General features: G+C 45.5%; 1 protein-coding gene across 7 annotated transcripts in view; it reads left to right on the top strand.

Annotated features, from left to right (window-relative positions):
* Window positions 1–852: 852 nt before the first annotated feature.
* The window catches only part of LOC103233952 (uncharacterized), an 82,272-nt gene continuing 61,702 nt past the window's right edge, over window positions 853–21,422 (top strand). For 6 of the 7 annotated variants that reach the window (XM_073016910.1, XM_073016914.1, XM_073016909.1 and 3 more), the window contains exons 1-3: window positions 853–1,023; window positions 20,886–21,021; window positions 21,227–21,287. In XM_073016910.1, the coding sequence (XP_072873011.1) occupies window positions 1,021–1,023; window positions 20,886–21,021; window positions 21,227–21,287 (200 nt within the window). In that variant the 5' untranslated portion in view covers window positions 853–1,020. The remainder of the gene's footprint in view (window positions 1,024–20,885; window positions 21,022–21,226; window positions 21,288–21,422) is intronic. The other variant, XM_073016915.1, reaches the window with a different exon arrangement.

Raw genomic sequence — 21,422 nt, 5'->3', positions numbered from 1 at the left:
GTCTCTACTAAAAATACAAAATATTAGCCAGGCGTGGTGGCGGGCGCCTTTAGTCCCAGCTACTCGGGAGGCTGAGGCAGGAGAATGGCGTGAACTGGGGAGGCGGAACTTGCAATGAGTTGAGATCCCGCCACTGCACTCCGGCCTGGGCTACAGAGCAAGACAGCCTCCGTCTCAAAAAAAAAAAAAAAAAAAAAAAAAAGTGTGAGGATCAGGCTAGAGCTAGAGGCAGAATTGTTTGGTGGCGTCACCTGGATAAAGCGTTCATGAAGTTGACAGTTTACTCAGGTCAGAAACTTAAAACCTGGTGACAGTTTCCTCCTGGTGAAAATGAAGATCTGGAAGGAGGAAACATTTTCACACTGTGAGGAGGGATGGGGTGTGGGACCAAGGCTTGGCCACGCCTCATTCCCAATTCCGGCCCGCTCGCGGACGTATGCCTCGCCTCCTGGTGCAGTCGTGCCCGCCGGCCTGGTCTCGGTTCCACTGCTGCTCTAAGGCCAGTAGATGGCTCCTGTGGACACTGAGTCTGAAATTCCCTGCACACTCCTGTGACCCCGTGCAGAACGAAGGAGCAGGGACAGCCCCTTGAGTGAAGATGACGCTAGTATTCTCTTCTATCAATACCAAGTTTGGCTGAAATGCAAATATCCAATAACTAGAGTGCAAAAAGCAGCTCGCCCTTAGGGAAGCCTTAGAGAATCCGTCAGTCTGGCTCTGGGAGATCTGATACCCAGGGCTTCAGCTGTGACTCAGATATGGGGGCGGGGCCTAGCATTTCATCCAATCAGAGGCGCGGGGGCGTGGCCCTGCGCATAGTTCATCCGGAAATGTAGGGGGTTGTGTTCCTCCCCACACCTTTGTCGCTGCGCGGGCGGCGGTTGGGATCCGTCCGGTCTGTCCAGCCGGAGAGGGACCTGGTGCCTGTACCCAGGTTTCTGTCGCTCAGTTACCTGTGCTATTCCCTGCTGTAGTCACAGGAGCTGTCGAGAGGACCCCGGGACATCTGAAATCCAGGAAATGGTGTGTGTGCGGGGCCGGGTGTCGTGAGACGGGGGAGGGGCTGCCTGGAACAGGCGGGAACAGGCTGTGGCGGGACCCTGGCCTCCCTGTGGGCGACTCCGGGGTCTGGGACTGAGTCCTCCTTGAGCAGCTTGGCCCTCGGTCCCCTCGGCCGCTGGACGGGGTTTGGTCGGCAGCCGGGACCCCGGGCGTCCTGTCCCGTCCCTGCGCAGCGACTGCGACCACAGCCCCGGAGCCTTCTCTGGGCAGTTCCGCGCTCGCAGCCCGACGTCTCCCCAGATTGAGCGGAAGCAACGTGAGGGGCATGGGTGGAATCCTGACTCGGGTGTAGGGTTCGTGCGTGGGAGGAGCAGCGGTCTGTGGGGCCCCCAGCCCCCACTTTCTCCTGTTAAAAATTAAACTGAGGTACGTTAACAATGAAAGAGTTCATTTGAGCAAACAGCGATTCACGAATGAGAAACACCCAGTCCTGGCTTGTGGTTTGTCAGCGGAAAAAGGCAGACTGTGTAAAATAAAGAAGTTTATTCGGAGCCGAATAGGAGAGACGTTGGCCGAGGGAAACACAACCCCAAGATGCCTGGAGTAAGTGGTCCCGAGGCGGCTCAAGACAGTTTGGTTTTATTCATTTCAGAGAGACAGGAATTGTAGGGAAAATCATGAATCCGTGCCTGAAAGATGTAAATTTCTTTGGTAGAAAGGGTGGGACCTGTGGAAGGGGGGTTAGAAGGCACAGGTGGTTGAGGGATTCTGTAGGTGGCAGCTGGTTGAGAGTGTGAAGGTTTGTCTGAAGTTTGGAGGAGGTAGGAAGGAATGCTGAAGGAAGGGGGTCTGTTATCTGCCACTTGATTCTATCCCAGCCAAAAAACAGACCTGTTTCTCTAGATTTTATGAATTCTAAGGCGTGACTTTACCTTTGCCTTACGTGGCCTTCGATCTTGTTTGTAATGTGGTATCTTATTGCCCCAAGGAGTTTGTTTTTCCATTCTGATGATACCTATTTTTACATGAATGTGCATTAAGCTGCTGCATTTCTAAACTCCTAAAGGGAAAGGGTATAAGGAGACCGTCTCACTTCCCATCTTGTCATACAGAAGAACTCAATTTTCAGGGTTTTTCGGGGGTCCCCTTGGCCAAGAGCCAGTCACTTCACTTAGCTGGGAAGGTACTTTTTGGTTTTGGTTTTGGTTTGAGACAGAGCCTCCTGTCACCCAGACTGGAGTGCAATGGCTCTATCTCGGCTCACTGCAACCTCTGCCTTCCGGATTCAAGCGATTCTGCTGCCTCAGCCTCCTGAGTAGCTGGTATTACAGGCACACACCACTACACCCTCCTAATTTTTGTATTTTTAGTAGAGATGGGGTTTCACCATGTTGGCCAGTCTGTTCTCGAACTCCTGACCTCAAGTGATCCACCCACCTCGGTCTCCCAAAGTGCTGGGATTAAAGATGTGAGCCATCTCGCCAGGCCAGAAGTTATGTTTTTATTTTTAGTTTACCAGTTTAGGGGTAGGCTGTTATAAGTTACATGAGGAGACAAACCAGATAAATGCTTGATTGGTGGCAGAGATGCAGTTGCCGTATTTGGACTTGTCACTCCAAAATAATCGAAAGCTTCAGATTTCAATTGGAAGAGTTTATTCAAGCAAAAAGATAGCAATGGCCCATTTGGGAAAAAGACTCCAGAGAAATGGACTCAGTACTCCAAAATTGGAAGTTAAGTTCTTGCTTGTATTACCGGAAAATGAGGTCCTGATCAGACCCCAGGAGAGTTCTCGAATCTTACACAGGAAGGAATTCAAGACGAGTCACAAAGTGTAGTGAGAAGAGAGTTTATTGAAAGCTACTCTGGGCCAGCATGATGGCTTAGGCCTGTAATCCAAGCACTTTGGGAGCCCAGGGTGGGAGGATCACTTGAGTTCAGGAGTTCGAGACCAGCCTGGGCAATATAGCGAAACCCCATCTCTTCCAAAACTAACAAAAATTAACTGGATGTGGTGACTTGCACCTGTACTGCCCAGGTACTCGGGAGGCTGAGGTGAGAGAATCACTTGAACCCCAGAAGCAAAGGTTGCAGCCCAGCCGAGGATGCGCCACTGCACTCCAGTGTGGGTAACAGAGTGAGACCCCATCTCAAAAAGCAAAAACAAAACAAACAAAAAAGAGTTCAAGACCAACCTGGCTAACACAACAAGACCCTGTCTCTATTTAAAAAAAAAAAAAAAAAAAAAAGAGAGAAAAGGAAAAAGAAAGAAAAAGCTTCTCTGTTTCAGAGTAAGGCATCCTCATACAGCAAGTGGAGGAACGTACTGTCTTAAGTTTTTCTTATGTAGCAATCTTGTCTATGTAAAGAATAAACTACCTGTGCCTACTTGCATGTGGGCTGACAGCGTCACACAATTTATTACTCTGTTGAGTAAGGAAAACTATCCTTTACATTTTAGCATACAAGCGCGTTAAAACAACTGTAATTATCTTGAAAGCATATGTTGTTATGGGTATTGGGACATCAGGACGTTCTGTTGTTGTGGGAGTGTAAGGATACTTGCAGGCATCTGTAGGCTGTTTTCTTCATGGGAAACATTTGATGATCATGGGTTGTGACTGGCAAGGAGTGTTTCTTGTTAGTCTCAAGGTGGAGCTAAACTTGAATTGGTGTTACTCTGGCTCCCTTAGGCACCTGTTTCCCTAACACTTACATAGGCAAAAGACAAATAAATATAACAGGATTACATTTTCCATAGAAGGCTGATATATGAGATACAACAGTTTTTTCTGGAGACAATGCCTTGCTCTGTGACCCAGGCTGGAGCAGTGGTGCAATCATGGCTTACTGCAGGCTTGAACTCACTGGCTCAAGCATCTCAGCCTCCCAAGTAGCTGAGACTACAGTTGCCCACCACCACCTGGCTAATTTTTTATTTTTTGCAGAGCTTAGGTCTCGTTATGTTGCCCAGGCTGGTCTCTGGCTCCTGGCCTCAAACAGTTCTCCTTCCTTGGCCTCCAGGAGTGCACTGGGATTACAGATGTCAGCCACTGCACCTGGCTAACATCTTAATTCGTTAGGGATTGCTTTCTTTCCCCCCAGAGTTTGTATTCTTTTCTTTCTGGCTGGTTTTTATTTCCTTTTCAATTTAAAAGAGTGAATTTAACATTCCAGCTGAAGACAATGTGATAGACATGAAGTCTTTGTGTGAGGAAGTAAAGAGGGAAGTTAGTCTACTACAGAGATCAGTAGTGAAGAGGGGCCTGGTGGGATGGCTCACACCCGGAACCCCAGCACTTTGGGCGGCCAAGGCAAGTGGATGGCTTGATCTCAGGAGTTCAAGAGCAGCCTGGGCAACATAGCGAGACCCTATCTCAATTGTGAAAAATCATATTAAATTAAAAAAAAAAGTGAAGAGGGAAAGGGTCTTTCCTGTTTCCCTTCAGTCATTTACAACATTTTACAAAACACTATAGGTAAGAAAGATGGTGAATCTGTAATCAGGGAAAGGAGAGTTCCAGCTGTCTGTGTGAAAGCTGTGTGTCATGTGACTCAACCCCATTATCACATTGCTTCTAGATAATTGAGAGATCTGTCAGCTTAAATTTTGGAATTACTTTGTTGTTTTTGTTATTTGTTTGTTTTGAGACAAGGCCTCACTCTGTCGGCCAGGCTGGAGTGCAGTGGCGCGATAGCTCACTCACTACAGCCTCCACCTCCTGGGTTCAAGTAATTCTCCTGCCTCAGCCTCCCAAGTAACTGGGATTACATGCATGTGCCACCACACTCAACTAATTTTTGTATTTTTAGTAAAGATGGGGTTTTACCACGTTGGCCAGGCTAGTCTCAAACTCCCGTCCTCAAGTGGTCCGCCGACCTTGGCCTCCCAAAGTGGTGGGATTACGGGTGTGAACCACTGCACCCGGCCTGATTTACTTGTTCACACAGCCTATATAGGTAGAAAATTTCTACGTATGTAGTTACAAGGTAATTGGTAAATTTTGCCTGATTAAGCATAAATTTTATTTCCCTATAAATTAGTAATTTCCAAGAATTGTATTTAAATTTGATTTCAGGGCCCTTAGGTAGGACCCTAGGGTACTACACACAGTTCGGTCTCATTGCTTCTTATTTAAATTTTTTCACACTTTCCAGGACGACTGGTTTCACCTCACATTTTCCAAATATATGCGACGCAGGGTCTCAAATCCTCCACTCTCATACCACAGCCTAACTCTTCAAGGGCTTACAGTAAAATCAATGTCTGAACATTTCACATGAGAGGAAAGCAGAGAATCACCACTAGACATTTTCCTGAAAAATCCTTTCTGCTTCTCCTCCTGTTATCTTTCTGAGACATAGACACCTTATCAGGATATCTTTGGGATGAGGTTCCTTTCTGGAAACTTTACAGGGTGGTATGTCTTCAGTACACCCTTCCATCTTTTCCAGGTTTTGAGTTTTAGAACTGCCTGTAGCTGACCCAAGACCCCCACAGTTGCCGTGTCTCTTGGAGGGTCTAGTGGGTATCAGTGCCTAGGGGAGTGGGGCCTCCCAAGGGAGCAGCTGAATGAGTAATGGTGGAGGAGATGCCTGGTGTACTTTTCATCTAGATACCCAATTCATGGGTGCTCCGCTTCTCTCTCCCAGCTTCAGTTTCCATTAATTGGAGACGCATGGCAGGTCAGCTAATCGGATGTTGCTATTGAGGAAAAGCAGAAATGATTCCTGTCCTCTGGATTGTCTCACCTGTGAAGAGAGAAATATCCCAAAAGACAAGGAAAGGCCACCCCAACAAGGTTGTATCTAGCTGTCCCACAGGGAGGTGGTCACCAGAATGCAGCTGTGTAAGTCTTACATGTGAGTTGACCACATGGAGGAACTGGGAGGAGGTGGAGAACTGGAAACTCTGTTGAGTTTGAGTAAAGGTTTCTCCTGTTACGAGAATGTGAAATCCATAAAGAAAATGCATGCTAAGGTAACATATGATTATAAGAACTCACTATAACCGGCAGCTCTAGAATGAATTAAAGTACTGTATATGGAGATGATGAGTAGTAGATTGATTATCCTCCGGTAGAGGACCATTTGTCCCTGCTTTTTCTGTTAAGTGTTCATCACTTATATCATTGGCTGGCAATACCTGGTTTGTCATAGTTTCACATTACCTTAAATAGATGCCCAGACTGGGTGCGGTGGCTCATGCCTATAATACCAGCACTTTGGGAGGCTGAGATTGGCAGATCACCTTAGGTCAGGAGTTTGAGACAAGCCTGACCAATATGGTGAAACTCCATCACTATTAAAATTCAAAATTAGCCAAGCATGGTGGTGCATGGCTGTAATCCCAGCTACTCGGGAGGCTGAGGCAGGAGAATCACTTGAACCTGGGAGGTGGAGGTTGCACCATTGCTCTCTAGCCAGGGCAACAAGAGCAAAACTCTGTCTCAAAAAAAAACCCCAAAAAACATAGGTGCCCTACTTTCACAATTTGCTGTTCTCCATTGGCCTTTCTTTTTTTTTTTTTTTTTTTTTGACACAGAGTCTCACTCTGTCAGCCAGGCGGGAGTGCAGTGGCTGGATCTCAGCTCACTGCAAGCTCCGCCTCCCAGGTTTACGCCATTCTCCCGCCTCAGCCTCCCGAGTAGCTGGGACTATAGGCACCCGCCACCTCGCCCGGCTAGTTTTTTTTTGGTACTTTTTAGTAGAGACAGGGTTTCACCGTGTTCACCGGGATGGTCTCGATCTCCTGACCTCGTGATCCGCCCGCCTCGGCCTCCCAAAGTGCTGGGATTACAGGCTTGAGCCACCGCACCCGGGCTTGGCCTATCTTTCCATCTCTGATAATACCATTTTCTGTTAATTAGTTTAGAGTTCAAAGCTGTGGTGTGTAGTAGGGATGGTGCCTCTCTGTCTTAGTCATGTTGGGCTGCTGTATCAAATTACCATAGACTGGGTGACTTAAAGAATAGACATTTATTTCTGGCAGTTCTTGAGGTTGTAAAGTCCACGTTCAGGGAGCTGGCAGATCTAGTATCTGGTAAGGGCCTGCTTCTTGGTTTGCAAATGGTCATCTTGTGGTTTCTTCACCTGACAGAAAAGAGAGGGAGCCGGCTCTCCTGTGTCTTCTTATAAGAGTACTAATCTCATTCAGAAAGGATTTACTCCTATGTTCTCATCTAATCCTAATTACTTCCCAGAGATGTCAACTTCTAATACTATATTGGGGGTAGGTTATTAATGTGTGATTTTTTTGGAGTGGTGCAAATATTCACACCATGACACCCCCAACCATATTCCATAGAGGATCTTGGCTATTTTTAGTCATGGTCTTCTATTTCCGTTTTTAGAAGTACTTTTTTCTTAATTTTAGTGAAAGAAACAAACTGCCTTGTACATTTTGTAAAATAAAATATAACTGTAGGCATATTTCAGAGAGGTTACATCATAGTGATACTTAATCTCCTTTTAAGGACACATGGCATTTTTTCCATTATTGCTTTTTATATTGATGTTTTTCAGTGTAAACTTTTTGCATAATAATCATTTTTTATCCTTCTTGAGACTTTTTTGGACTTCAAGAAAATTAATTTTAATAGAAATTAGTGGCTGGGTGTGGTGGCTCATGCCTGTAATCCCAACACTTTGGGAGGCCAATGCATGCAGATAGCCTAAGTTCAGGAGTTCGAGATCACCCTGATGAACATGGAGAAGCCCCATCTCTACTAAAAACACAAAATTAGCCAGGCGTGGTGGCACAGGCCTGTAATCCCAGGTATTCAGGAGGCTGAGGCAGGAGAATCGCTTGAACCTGGGAGGCAGAGGTTGCGGTAAGCCAAGATCCCAAGATCGTGCCATTGCACTCCAGCAACAAGAGTGAAACTTTGTCTCAAAAAAAAGAAAGAAAGGAAGAAATTAGTCCAGCCTGGGCAACATGGCAAACCTTGTCTATACAAAAACTTACCTGGTCATGGTGATGTGTGCCTGTAGTCCCAGCTACTCAGGACACTGAGGTGGAAAGAACTGTTGAGCCTAGGAGTTCGAGGCTGCAGTGAGCTATGATTGCACCACTGCACTCCAGCCTGGGTAACAGAATGAGACCCTGTTTCGAGAAAAAAGAAGAGAAAACAAACAAAAAAATTAGTTTCAATCTGTTATGCTGTTGTTGCAGATAATTAGAATTCACTGAGATTTATTTCTGTATAGGGTATGCATTCCAGAAACTAAAAGTATTACATACGCACAAAATACATTAAAAAATTGCACAATTAATCCAAATATTGATGGAGCCAGTACTGTGAATGATAAGACAACTGCCCTACTTTTCTTTATGCTTCCCCGACCTGGGTACCCATCCGTATCAGTATATTTTATTTTTGTACGTTTTTTATGCAAATGATAACCAATATGCCAATATGTGATTTTTTTTTTTTCTTTTTTTTGAGACGGAGTCTCGCTTTGTCGCCCAGGCTGGAGTGCAGTGGCGAGAGACTGGGACTACAGGCGCCCGCCACCTCGCCTGGCTAATATTTTGTATTTTTAGTAGAGACGGGGTTTCACCGTGTTAGCCAGGATGGTCTCGATCTCCTGACCTTGTGATCCGCCTGCCTCGGCCTCCCAAAGTGCTGGAATTACAGGCATGAGCCACTGCACCCGGCCAATATGTCGTATTTTATATTGGGTTTTATTTAAACTCAGCTGTGAACCTTACATGGAATGATAGTTAATTCACTTTCTTAATTTAGTTGATTTTATGATTTAGAACAGTGGTTGTTTACCCAAAACATTGAGCAGATAATCCACAGAGTTCCCACATTTTTCTTCCAAGCTCATAGTTCCCCCTATTTTAAACATCTTAACTGGCCAGGTGCTGTGCCTTATGCCTGTAATCCTACCACTTAGAGAGGCTGAAACGGGAGGATGGCTTGGACTCAGGAGTTGGAGGCCAGCCTAGGCAACACAGCAAGACCCCGTTTCAAAAAAATCAACAACGATGTTTTAAACCAAAGAAACCATATTGACTGTGTGTGGTGTATCCTACAGTTGATGCAAGAATATATTACATGTGAACATGACGAAAATTGAAGAAGCCAATGCTATTATTACCTAAAGTTCATCTTTTACATTAAACTTTACTCTTTTGTTCTGTGGTTTAAGACAACTACATATGTCATGTATCCACCATCACAGTCTTATACAGAAGCGTTTCACTGCCCTCTAACTCGCCTGTGCTCCTCCTAATCATACCTTCTCCTCACTCTTTTGCCATCCCTGTTTATCCCTGGCAACAAATGATGATGTTCCTGCCTCTAGAGTTTTGCATTTTCCAGAATATCACATATTTGGAATGATGCTGTAAGTGGCCATTTCAGACTTGCTTCCTTCATGTAAAAATATACGTTGAAGGTCTCTCGAAAGCTTTGTTGCTTGACAACTCGTGTATTTTTTATTTTTGTTTATTTATCTAAAAAAGATTTTGTTTTTGAATGGCGTGAACCCAGGAGGCGGAGCTTGCAGTGAGCCGAGATTGCGCCACTGCACTCTAGCCTGGGCGACACAGCGAGACTCTGTCTCAATAAAAAAAAAATTTTGTTTTTGTTTTTGTTTAGTTAGAGACAGGGTCTCAAACACCCCAGCTCAGGTGATCCTCCCACCTCAGCTTCCCAAAGTGCTGGGATTCCACTTGTGAGCCACCATGTTCGGCCACTCATTTTCTTTCACCACTGAGTAGCATTAACACTGGATGGGTGTTACCATAGTTTGTTGTTTTTTTTTTTTTTTGAGGCAGAGTCTCTTTCTGTCGCCCAGGCTAGAGTGCAGTGGCGGGATCTCAGCTCACTGCAAGCTCCGCCTCCCAGGTTTATGCCATTCTCCTGCCTCAGCCTCCCAAGTAGCTGGGACTACAGGCGCCCGCCACCTCACCTGGCTAGTTTTTTGTATTTTTTTTTTTTTTTAGTAGAGACAGGGTTTCACCGTGTTAGCCAGAATGGTCTTGATCTCCTAACCTCGTGATCCGCCCGTCTCGGCCTCCCAAAGTGCTGGGATTACAGACTTGAGCCACCGTGCCTGGCCCATAGTTTGTTTCTTTATTCACCTGTTGAAAGGCTCATCTTGAGCCTGGTGTGATGCCTCATCCCTGAGTTCCCAGCATGTAGGAGACTGAGGTGAGAAGATTGCTTGAGGCCAGGAGTTAGAGACCAGCCTGGTAGATACAGTGTGAGACCTCTTCTATTTTTTTTTTTAAAGACTCACCTTGTTTGAGTCTAGTTTTTGGCAGTCATGAGTAAGGCTGCTAAAAATGTTTGTGGGAGGACTTTTGTGTGGACATCAGTTTTCATTTCATTTGGGTCAATATTGTAGGAATGAGACTACTGAATCAGTAGGGCACCATGCTTATTTTTTTCAGAGCTCCGCAGACTGTCTTCCAAATTGGCTGTAGAAGTTTCCATTCACATCGGTAGTGAATGAGAGTTCACTGTCATTGGGATTAGCAAGTGTCAGTGTTTTGGATTTTAGCTACTCCACCAGGTATTTGCTGCTGCCTCATTGTTTTCTTCTTTTCTTTTCTTTCTTTTTTTTTTTTTTTTTGGAGACGCAGTTTTACTCTTGTTGCCCAGGCTGGAGTGCAATGGAGTAATCTCAGCTCACTGCAGCCTCTACCTCCCGGGTTCAAGTGATTCTCCTGACTCGGCCTCTAGAGTATCTGGGATTAACAGGTGTGCGCTGCCTCACCTGGCCAATTTTTGTATTATTAGTAGAGATGAGGTTTTACCATGTTGGCCAGGCAGGTCTCAAACTCCTGACCTCAGGTTATCCACCCGCCTTGGCTTCCCAATGTGTCGTATTACAGACGTGAGCCACTGCGCCTGGCCTGTTTTCATTTTGCTCTTAAATGACATGTAATGTAAAGCATCCTGTCATATGTTTGTTTGCCATAATTACAGTTTTTGGGGGGAGGTATACTTGGAAAGATCTTGCTTTTTTTTTTTTTTTTTTTTTTGGAGATGGAGTCTGGCTCTGTCGCCCAGGCTAGAGTGCAGTGGTGTAATCTTGGCTCACTGCAACATCTGCCTCCTGGGTTCAAGCGATTCTTCTGCCTTAGCCTTCTGAGTAGGTGGGATTACAGGCTCATGCCACCAGGCCTAGCTAATTTTTGTATTTTGAGTTGAGACTGGGTTTCACCATGTTAGGCTGGTCTCAAACTCCTGACCTTGGTGATCCACCCGCCTCAGCCTCTCAAAGTGCTGGGATTACAGGCATGAGCCACTGTGCCTGGCTTTTTGCTTCTTTTTTGATTGGTTGGTTTTCTTCTTGTAGAATTTTAGGAGTTCTTCATTACCTTTTGGATACCAGTCCTTTATCAGATGGGTGTTCTGCAAAAATTTTGTCCCAGTCTGTCACTTGTCTTTTTATTCTGTTAACAAAGTCATTTCCAAAACAAACACTTTTACTTTTGTTTGTTTGTTTGTTTGTTTTGTTTTTTAATTATACTTTTAAGTTCTAGGGTACATGTGCACAATGTGCAGGTTTGATACATAGGCATAACATGTGCCATGTTGGTTTGTTGCACCCATCAACTCGTCATTTACATTAGATATTTCTCCAGTGCTATCCCTCCCCCAGCCCTCCACCCTCTGACAGGCCCCAGTGTGTGATGTTCCCTGCCCTGTGTCCAAGGGGTCTCATTGTTCAGTTCCCACCTATGAGTGAAAACATGCGGTGTTTGGTTTTCTGTTCTTGTGATAGGTTACTGAGAATGATGGTTTCCAGCTGCATCCATGTCCCTGCAAAGGACACGAACTCATCCTTTTTTATGGCTGCATAGTATTCCATGGTGTATATGTGCCACATTTTCTTTATCCAGTCTATCATTGATGGACATTTGGGTTAGTTCCAAGTATTTGCTATTGTGAATAGTGCCACAATAAACATACGTGTGCATGTGTCTTTATAGTAGCATGATTTGTAATCCTTTGGGTATATACCCAGTACTAGGATGGCTAGGTCAAATGGTATTTCTAGTTCTAGATCCTTGAGGAATCGCTACACTGTCTTCCACAATGGTTGAACTAGTTTACAGTCCCACCAACAGTGTAAAAGTGTTCCTATTTCTCCACATCCTCTCCAGCACCTATTGTTTCCTGACTTTTTAATTATCACCTTTCTAACTGGTATGAGATGGTATCTCATTGTGGTTTTGATTTGCATTTCTCTGATGGCCAGTGATGATGAACATTTTTTCATGTGTCTGTTGGCTGCATAAATGTCTTCTTTTGAGAAGTGTCTGTTCATATCCTTTGCCTACTTTTTAATGGGGTTGTTTCATTTTTTCTTGTAAATTTGTTTGTGTTCTTTGTGGATTCTGAATATTAGCCCTTTGTCAGATGGGTATATTGCAAAAACTTTCTCCCATTCTGTAGGTTGCCTGTTCACTCTGATGGTAGTTTCTTTTGCTGTGCAGAAGCTCTCTAGTTTAATTAGATCCCATTTGTCAATTTTGGCTTTTGTTGCCATTGCTTTGGTGTTTTAGTCATGAAGTCCTTGCCCATGCCTATGTCCTGAATGGTATTGCCTAGGTTTTCTTCTAGGGTTTTTAGGGTTTTAGGTCTAACATTTAAGTCTTTAATCCATCTGGAATTAATTTTTGTATAAGGTGTAAGGAAGGGATCCAGTTTCAGCTTTCTACAGATGGCTAGCCAGTTTTTCCAGCCCCATTTATTAAGTAGGGAATCCTTTCCCCATTCCTTGTTTTTGTCAGGTTTGTCAAAGATCAGATGGTTGTAGATGTGTGGTATTATTTCTGAGGGCTCTGTTCTGTTCCATTGGTCTATATCTCTGTTTTGGTACCAGTACCATGCTGTTGGGCCTGGCTGATTTTTGTATTTTTCGTAGAGATGGAGTTCCATCATTTTGGCCAGGCAGATCTCAAACTGCCAGCCTCCATAAATTACACCTGCCTTGGCCTCCCAAAGTACTGGAATTGTAGGCATGAGTCACCACACCTGGCTGCTACCATGATTTATTATCATTATTTATTGTAAAACAAAACTTAAAACTTATCAGCTTAAGGAATTTTACATGTACAGTTGAGATAGTTTGACAGATCTACATAAGTTTTGTAAGATGAATTCTATTGTATTTTGCTTATTGCAATTATCCTGAGGTGAGGTTGCATGCATATTGCAGTATGGAGCAAGATGTTACTTTCCTTTTTTTTTTTTTTTTTTTGAGACGGCAGGCTGGAGTTCAATGGCGCAATCTTGGCTCACCGCAATCTCTGCCTTTCAGGTTCAAGCAATTCTCTTTCCTCAGCCTCCTGAGTAGCTGGGATTACAGGCATGCGCCACCACACCTGGCTTATTTTGTATTTTTAGTAGAGACAAAATTTCTCCACGTTGGTCAGACTGATCTCCAACTCCAACCTCAGGTGATTGACCCACCTTGGCCTCCAAAAGTGCTGGGCTTACAGGCGTGAGCCACAGCGCCTGGCCAAGATGTTACTTTCTAAGTATAAATAATATCCCATTGTTTGTATATACTTAGGACATTTTGTTTATCCATTCAGCCATCAGTGGATATGTGGGTGGATGCATTGCTCATTCCTGCCATGCCAGGAGGGTCGTATAGTGATTGAATCTATGCTTTTTACACCTGGGTATCTCTTAGGAGTTTCTTGTTTGCCCTCTTGTGTGCTTAGGGTGCCAGACTTTTCTTAGGAATGTCCCCTTTGCCCTTCTTACCATCTATCTAGCTACATTCTGACAGGATAACTGTGAAGTGAGTGAATCCTGGGCATCATAATGGATGTTTCTTTCTACTTAGGTATTTCTCCTCCTCTGTGCTTATATCTAGCATGCCTGTTTGGGGTGATCCCTGGGGGTGTGGGCTTTCCCCTGGACTTCCCCTCCTGCTCTTGGCTAGTTATCTGCCTTCTCTAACAATGTCATCAAAGATTAGACTTTGGGAACAGACATTTTCAAGGAAACAGAGCCTTAGGACTGCTAACGTTAACTTTTTTCTGCATATTAATTCATAGGACTGTGTTATGACAGGTGCTACAGACCCACAGTCCAAAGAGACATTAGGGACAGCCCAGGCAGCTCACTTTTCTTCCTGGATTGTAGCAGGACAGGCCACAGATATAACATCTCAGACACCAGGTTAGAGAAGGAAGTGGCTTTATTTGGCCGGGAGCGTCGGCAGACTTGCGTCTTAAAAACCCAGCTCCCCGAGGGAGAGAAATTCCTGCCCCTTTTAAAGGCTTACAACTCTAAGGGGATCCACGTGAAAGGATCATGATCGATTAAGCAAGGATAGGGTACGTAACTGGATCTGCATGCATCGGTGGCAGGACAGAGCAGAATAGAACAGAGAGTTTCACAATGCTTTCTCATACAATGTCTGGAATCTATAGATAACACAAGTGGTTAGGTCAGGAGGTGATTTTTTTTTTTTTTTTTTTTTTTTTTTTTGAGACGGAGTCTCGCTCTGTAGCCCAGGCTGGAGTGCGGTGGCCGGATCTCAGCTCACTGCAAGCTCCGCCTCCCGGGCTTACGCCATTCTCCAGCCTCAGCCTCCCAAGTAGCTGGGACTACAGGCGCCTGCCACCTTGCCCGGCTAGGTTTTTTTTTTTTTGTATTTTTTAGTAGAGACGGGGTTTCACCGTATTATCCAGGATGGTCTCGATCTCTTGACCTCGTGATCCGCCCGTCTCGGCCTCCCAAAGTGCTGGGATTACAGGCTTGAGCCACCGAGCCCGGCAATTTTTTTTTTTTTTTTGAGACAAAGTCTCACTCTGTCACCCAGGCTGGAATGCAGTGGCTCAATCTCGGCTCACTGCAAGCTCTGCCTCCCGGGTTCACACCATCCTCCTGCCTCAGCCTCCTGAGTAGCTGGGACTACAGAACTACAGGTGCCTGCCATCACGCCTGGCTAATTTTTTGTATTTTTAGTAGAGACGGGGTTTCACTGTGTTAGCCAGGATGGTCTTGATCTCCTGACCTCGTGATCTGCCCGCCACTGCCTTCCAAAGTGCTGGGATTAAAGGCGTGAGCCACTGCACCTGGCCAGGAGTTGATTTTTAACTACCAGGCCTAGGGTGTGGCACTGGGCTGTCTATTGATCTCATTTCTGCTTTCCTTTAACTTTTGCTTCCTCTTTCTTTTTCTAAGGTATGAGGTAGCAAGCAGGGGAGCAACAAGCAGGTTTCTATTATTATTATGATTTTTTTATAAGCATTTTCTTTTTTTTGAGACGGAATCTCGCTCTGTCACCCAGGCTGGAGTGCGGTGGCACGATCTCTGCTCATTGCAAGCTCCGCCGCCTCCCGGGTTAATGCCATTCTCCTGCCTCAGCCTCCCTAGAAGCTGGGACTACAGGTGCCTGCCACCACGCTCGGCTAATTTTTTTGTATTTTCAGTAGAGATGGGGTTTCACCGTGTTCGCCAGGATGGTCTCAATCTCCTGACCTTGTGATCCACCTGCCTCGGCCTCCCAAAGTGCTGGGATTACAGGCGTGAGCCACCGTGCCCGACCTTTATAAGCATTTTAAATCCTCCTAGTGCTAGAAACCATTTTCCAAATATAGATTTAGGATTAAACCCACGCCAAACCTGTACAGGCACATGTGCCAACTTTGTTATGTCCTTAACTGTATTTTTGACTACTTGCCCTTGATTATTTATATGCAGACAGCAATTGGTTAGGTTAAATTTTCCATAGCCCCTCCTTTAGTTGCTAGCAAGTAGTCTAGTGCCCATGTATTTTGATAGATAGCATTTTTCATCTGGGTTTCTTACCGGGCTAAAACAGTTAAAGCTCTGCCAATTTTATTAGTGGTTATTTCTAAGATAGCTTGTAACCGTATGATCCGGTTGAACATGTAAATGGGGCTTTCTTTTTTTTCTGTTTTAGCTATTTTTTTTACTTCTATTGCCTAGAAAAGAACTAGTTTTTAAATCTTATTTCAAAGACTGTGATCATGGGAGACTCAGATGGGTTATAGTACACATCAGGTCGGGCATTTCCTGGGTTACACACTTTGTACTGAGTGGTGTTATACAGGCAAGTTCCTTTTAAAATTTCTAGGCATTCATAATAACTATAAAACAGGAAGATTGTTTTAACTTGTAGCCCTACCTCAGTAACCTGATGAATACACTGGGAACAATCTTCCGCGGGGGGAAAATCAGTTGAAGTCCTTATTGTTGAAGTCCAAATTTTAAGGAGAATGAGTCGCATGACACGTTTCCTCATGCTTCGGCCTCACGTAGACCAGTCAACTTCCAGGTGTGACCGGAGCAGGGCTCGTCGTCTTTTTCAGAGTCACTTTGCATGGGTTATCTGGGCCTGGTCTCGCCTCCCCGGTCTTAGGTACTAAAGGTTTTACATAACCGTGGTGGATCCAGGCCGGGATTCCCTCTACCTTCATGGCAGTGGGAGTGGTCTGGTGTCCCTTCCACCATGGGCACAAGGGGGCTACGTTCCATTTCTTGATCCACACTCGATCACATGGGGAGAAAGGGTGAACTGGGGAGAATAAGCTAATGGGGCATTTCTCATTTACCCAGGCTGAGATTGTTTGTGTAATTTTTCCTAAGGCCTGTAGCTGTCGCTGTAACTTAATTTCACCTAACTCTCAGGGAGTGCCTGGAAGTCCCCATAGTTTGGGAGGAGGTCTATGATATAATATTTCATAAGAGGAATATCCTGTTTTTCTAGAAGGGGTAAATTTAATCTTAAATAATACCATAGGGAGAGCTTGTACCCATTTTAATCCTGTTTCTTGACACGCTTTCCCTAAACTATTTTTGATTGTCTGACTCATCTGCTCCACCTTTCCGGAACTCTGAGGTCGGTAGGCAGCATGCAGTATCCATGTGATCCCCAATACCTGTGCTGTTTTCTGTACCAAGTCAGCCACAAACACCAGCCCGTTATTTGAGCCGATTCGTAAGGGCAGTTCAAACCTAGGAATAAGATCTCGAAGAAGCACACGGGTTACTTCAACAGCTTTCTCAGTTCACGTTGGATAAGCCTCCACCCACCCACAAGACCTAATAAATACTTGCTATCTTCACATTTTGGCACTTCTGTGAAGTCTACTTACAGATCTTCAGCGGAAGCTGCTCCATAAGCTTGTATGCCGGGCGGGATGGTTGGATCCTGCCTTGCATCGTGTTGTTGGCAGATAATACATCGCTGTGCCACTGTTTTGGCAAGGTCTGGTAAATGAGATGTAGAAGTACTTGCCTAACAACTTTTCAAGTGACTCCTGGCCTAGATGGGTGGTTTTATGCACAGCCAGTATGACTGCAGTTCCCAGCAGCTGTGGCACAGCTACTCTCCCATCCAGTAACTGGATCCATCCTTCTTCCATCACCTGTCCTCCCTCTGCCTGGAGAAAGTCCTTTTCTTCTTTAGAATAAGTAGGTAAAAGGTAGGCCACTGGCCTTGGCCAGGGCCCCACAGTCTGGGTTAGAACTCCAACTGCCATTTTTTTCTTTTTCTGACACATACAGTGTAAAAGGCTTTGTCAGATCAGGTAGCCCCAGGCCTGGGACTGACATAAGATTTTCTTTTAACTCATGAAAGGCTCACTGTTGTTGGGATTCCCATTCAAAAGGTTCCCGGCACCCGCCTTTGTGACCCCATATAGAGGTTTGGCCAGTACTGCAAAGTTTGGGATCCACAGTCTGCAGAACCCTAAGAATTCTCTCACCTGCCTTCTGGTTTTAGGCTGCGGTAGGCTGCAGATGACCCGCTTTCTTTCTGAGCTTGATTGACCAAGCGCAAGTCCTATACTAGCCTGTGGTCCTTGGTCCCTGGCTTGGGAAATGGCAGGAGGGGAGTGTTCTATGGAGACTGACAAGGAACTGTAATTCCAAAGGCTCTCAGGTGCTTGAGATGGACCTGGATACCTTCAAGAGCTTCTCTGGGGGACCGGGTACTGTTTTTGCCTGACCAGCTGGGCCCCAGGCTTAACTTCTGTAAGTACAGGGGTTTGGTTGACTGCCAGCCCTGGAGGGTTATCTTCCACCCACACCTTTGACCACCACTCAGCCACAGCTGGTCTTATCTCTTAGCCTGGCTTGGTTAAGAAAAGTCTTCATTCCTCCTCCCGGGGAACCGTAAGGGCCATGATGACTCCCCTTCCAGGTAACTTTAGCTGTAAAAGAGCTGTGCTTTGTAAAAGAGATGGTGGCTCTCAGCTTGCTAAGCAAGTCCCTTCCCAGCAAGGACAAGGAGCAGTTGGGAATGTACAAGAACTGGTGAACTACTTCGTGTCCCCCTACAGTACAAGTTCAGGGCAAGCAGAAAGCTCGTTTTGCAGAGACTCCTGTGGCTTCGATTATATCAATAGTCTCTTTGGATAAGGGGGCGACCGGGCTGGTTACTACTGAATGTTCAGCACTAGTATTGACAAGAAACTCAATGTCCTTGTCCCCAACTGTCATCCTGACCATGGGCTCATTGGGGGCACCTGAGCCCGGTCCCCCTTAGTCCAGTAACCCTTCTGCCAGATTAAACAAGGCCCTTTCGTCCTTGCCTGAGACCTCTGGCTTGGAGCCATTTTGTTTCTTCTTTAACTGGGGGCACTTGTCTTTCCAGTCTTAGGTTGTAAACGAGCTGCCAAGTGAGGGGTTTCTCCTGCAGCTCCACATTCTCTCTTGTCTGCTCTGGTTGGTCTAGGGGTGTATGTGTCTGGTGGAGGCACAGGTGCTGTGGGCTCAGGAGTGGGGAGTCTCTCTTCCAAGTAAGGGCCGGGGGCATTGCTGGTGCCATTTCCTGCCATGGGTCCTCTGACATTGGGTCAGATAGAACTTTAGGAGCTGACTTCCCTCGGTGGGTGGAGCAAGATTCCTCGTGGGCTATCTGTCCCTTTGCCAGTAACAGTGCTGCTGCCTGTCCTCTCAACCACTGGCGGGGGAGTGTAAAACCAGCTGTAACCAAGTGTCTATGAACAGGAACTGATCTGGATGCCTTGGCTTCCAGGTAATCTTGTGCCATACCTTTGAAATAAGGGACCTATCCAGGCTTCCTTCTGATGGCCAATCCACCTCTAATGCTGGCCAGTCTGTCTCACACAAAGTTCTAAGTTTTCCTGGTATTATAGTAACTCCATAGTCTCCCTTAAATCCCTTTTTGAAAATTTTTTTAACATAGTTCCTAGTGGGGTGGGCTTACCTTGTGTCTGACCCATTTTTCTCTTGAGACAAGACAACACTCACACTATAAAAGGGAAAGGGTAAAGGTCACTCACTCGTCTAATTCACACTAAATCAAAATCAGAACCAAAGCCGAAGTGCCAATAAGGGCACGCCTGTTCGTCAAGCACTTCAAGCAAAGTCAAAATCAAAACCGAAAACAAAGTGCCGATAAAGGCACACCGTGGGTGATCAGGCCACACTTCCACTCAAATGGAGTGGGCAAGTTCCCAAGACTGGTCTTACCGTGTTCCAGAGGTCCAGACTCCAAGTTCCAATTCCTTCCTGGTGTTCAGCCACTGTGTTGATTCTCCATGAGGGCCTGTCATGCACTGCTCTGGTGAGGCGTTCCACTGGTGCAGTTGCCTACCCGGGACCACTCTCAGGATCCGCATCACTCAAGCTGGCCAGTGTCCCCTGCAGGGATGCTCCACAGGGCAGGCTTAAGCCGCCTAAGGGGCTGCCTCGGCTGTCTGCTGGTCACCTTGGTGATTTCCCGGTCAGGGAACCAAGAAATGTAGCAGGACGAGCCACAGACAAAACCTCTCAGACACTGGGTTAGAGAAGGAAGTGGCTTTATTTAGCTGGGAGTGTTGGCAGACTTGCATCTTAAAAACCAAGCTCCCTGAGAGAGAGAAATTCCTGCCCCTTTTAAAGACTTACAACTCTACGGAGTCCACGTGAAAGGATCGTGATTGATTGAGCAAGCATGGGGTGCATAACTGGGGCTGCATGCATCATTAACAGGACAGAGCAGAACAGAACAGAGTTTCAGAATGCTTTCTCATACAATGTCTGGCATCTATAGCTAATACAAGTGGTTAGGTCAGGAGTTGATTTTTAACTACCAGGCCTGGGGTGTGGCACCAGACTATCTGACTATTGATCTCGTTTCTGCCTTCCTCTAACTTTTGCTTCCTCTTTTGTTTTCTGAAATATGAGACAATAAGAGAGGTGGTCTCCTTCCTTAGTTTCAGCGAAAACACACATTTTTGTATCCTGCTGTTGCCTACCACTTGTTCAGTTCTAGCATCACAATTGCTTTATGAACTAGCTGGACACGGTGGCACATGCCTGTGGTTTCAACTACCGAGGAGACTGAGGCATGAGAATCACGTGAACCCAGGTGGCAGAGGTCGTAGTGAACCAAGATTGTGCCATTCAACTCCAGCCTGGGCAACAAAGAGAGACTCTGTTAAGAAAAAAAAAAAAAAAAAAATTGCTGGCTGGACACAGTGGCTCACGCCTGTAATCCCAGCACTTTGGGAGGTCGAGGCGGGTGTATCACCTGAGGTTGGAAGTTTGAAACCAGCCTGACCAACAGGGAGAAACCCCATCTCTACTAAAAATACAAAATTAGCTGGGCGTGGTGGCTTATGCCTGTAATCCCAGCTACTCGGAAGGGTGAGGCAGGAGAATCACTTGAACCCCGGTTGTGAGCCAATATCACGCCATTGCACTCCAGCCTGGGCAACAAGAGCGAAACTCTGTCTCAAAAAAACTTTTTAAAAAGTTGCTTTATGGAAGAAAGTAAGTATAGAAGGAGAGAAAGGGATCTGATGACCAAAGCAGGGAATAAGTGTTTGGAGTCCACGGCATCCTGAGAACTTCTTGGGAATAGAGTCTAGGCCCCCAGTGCTGTCACTCTTACCCATCCTCCTCTACACATATGAGATGTTTCAGGACCCAGTGGCCTTTGAGGATGTGGCTGTGAACTTCACCCAGGAAGAGTGGACATTGCTGGATATTTCCCAGAAGAATCTCTTCAGGGAAGTGATGCTGGAAACTTTCAGGAACCTGACCTCTATAGGTAAGGATGACAGTTTTCCTTTCCTCAGTGCATTAGTGAACCAGTGTTTCTAGCTCATCAATGTTGCTGAGTGATTTTGAACACAGACAGGAAATACTTTGATGAATAAATAAGGCATGGCTGCAGTAAATCATGGGCATAGAATCTAATAATTTTTTCACAATTTTATATGCTTCAGGACTATTTTTCTGTGTCTGTATTTTAGGGAAAAAGTGGAAAGACCAGAACATTGAATATGAGTACAAAATCCCCAGAAGAAGCTTCAGGTAATTTGCACTTACAAGAGAAAGCACTGTCTCTCCACACAATCTTAGAATATGAGAATATGTTGAAGAGAAGTAAAACAAAGAACTAAATCCAGCATCAAATTCATTTCTTCTTAGAATATTTTCTCAAAACAG

The sequence above is a fragment of the Chlorocebus sabaeus genome, chromosome 6 (assembly GCF_047675955.1).
Source record: "Chlorocebus sabaeus isolate Y175 chromosome 6, mChlSab1.0.hap1, whole genome shotgun sequence".
NCBI classification, from domain to species: Eukaryota; Metazoa; Chordata; class Mammalia; order Primates; family Cercopithecidae; genus Chlorocebus; species Chlorocebus sabaeus.
This window is presented reverse-complemented; position numbering and strand designations above follow the sequence as displayed.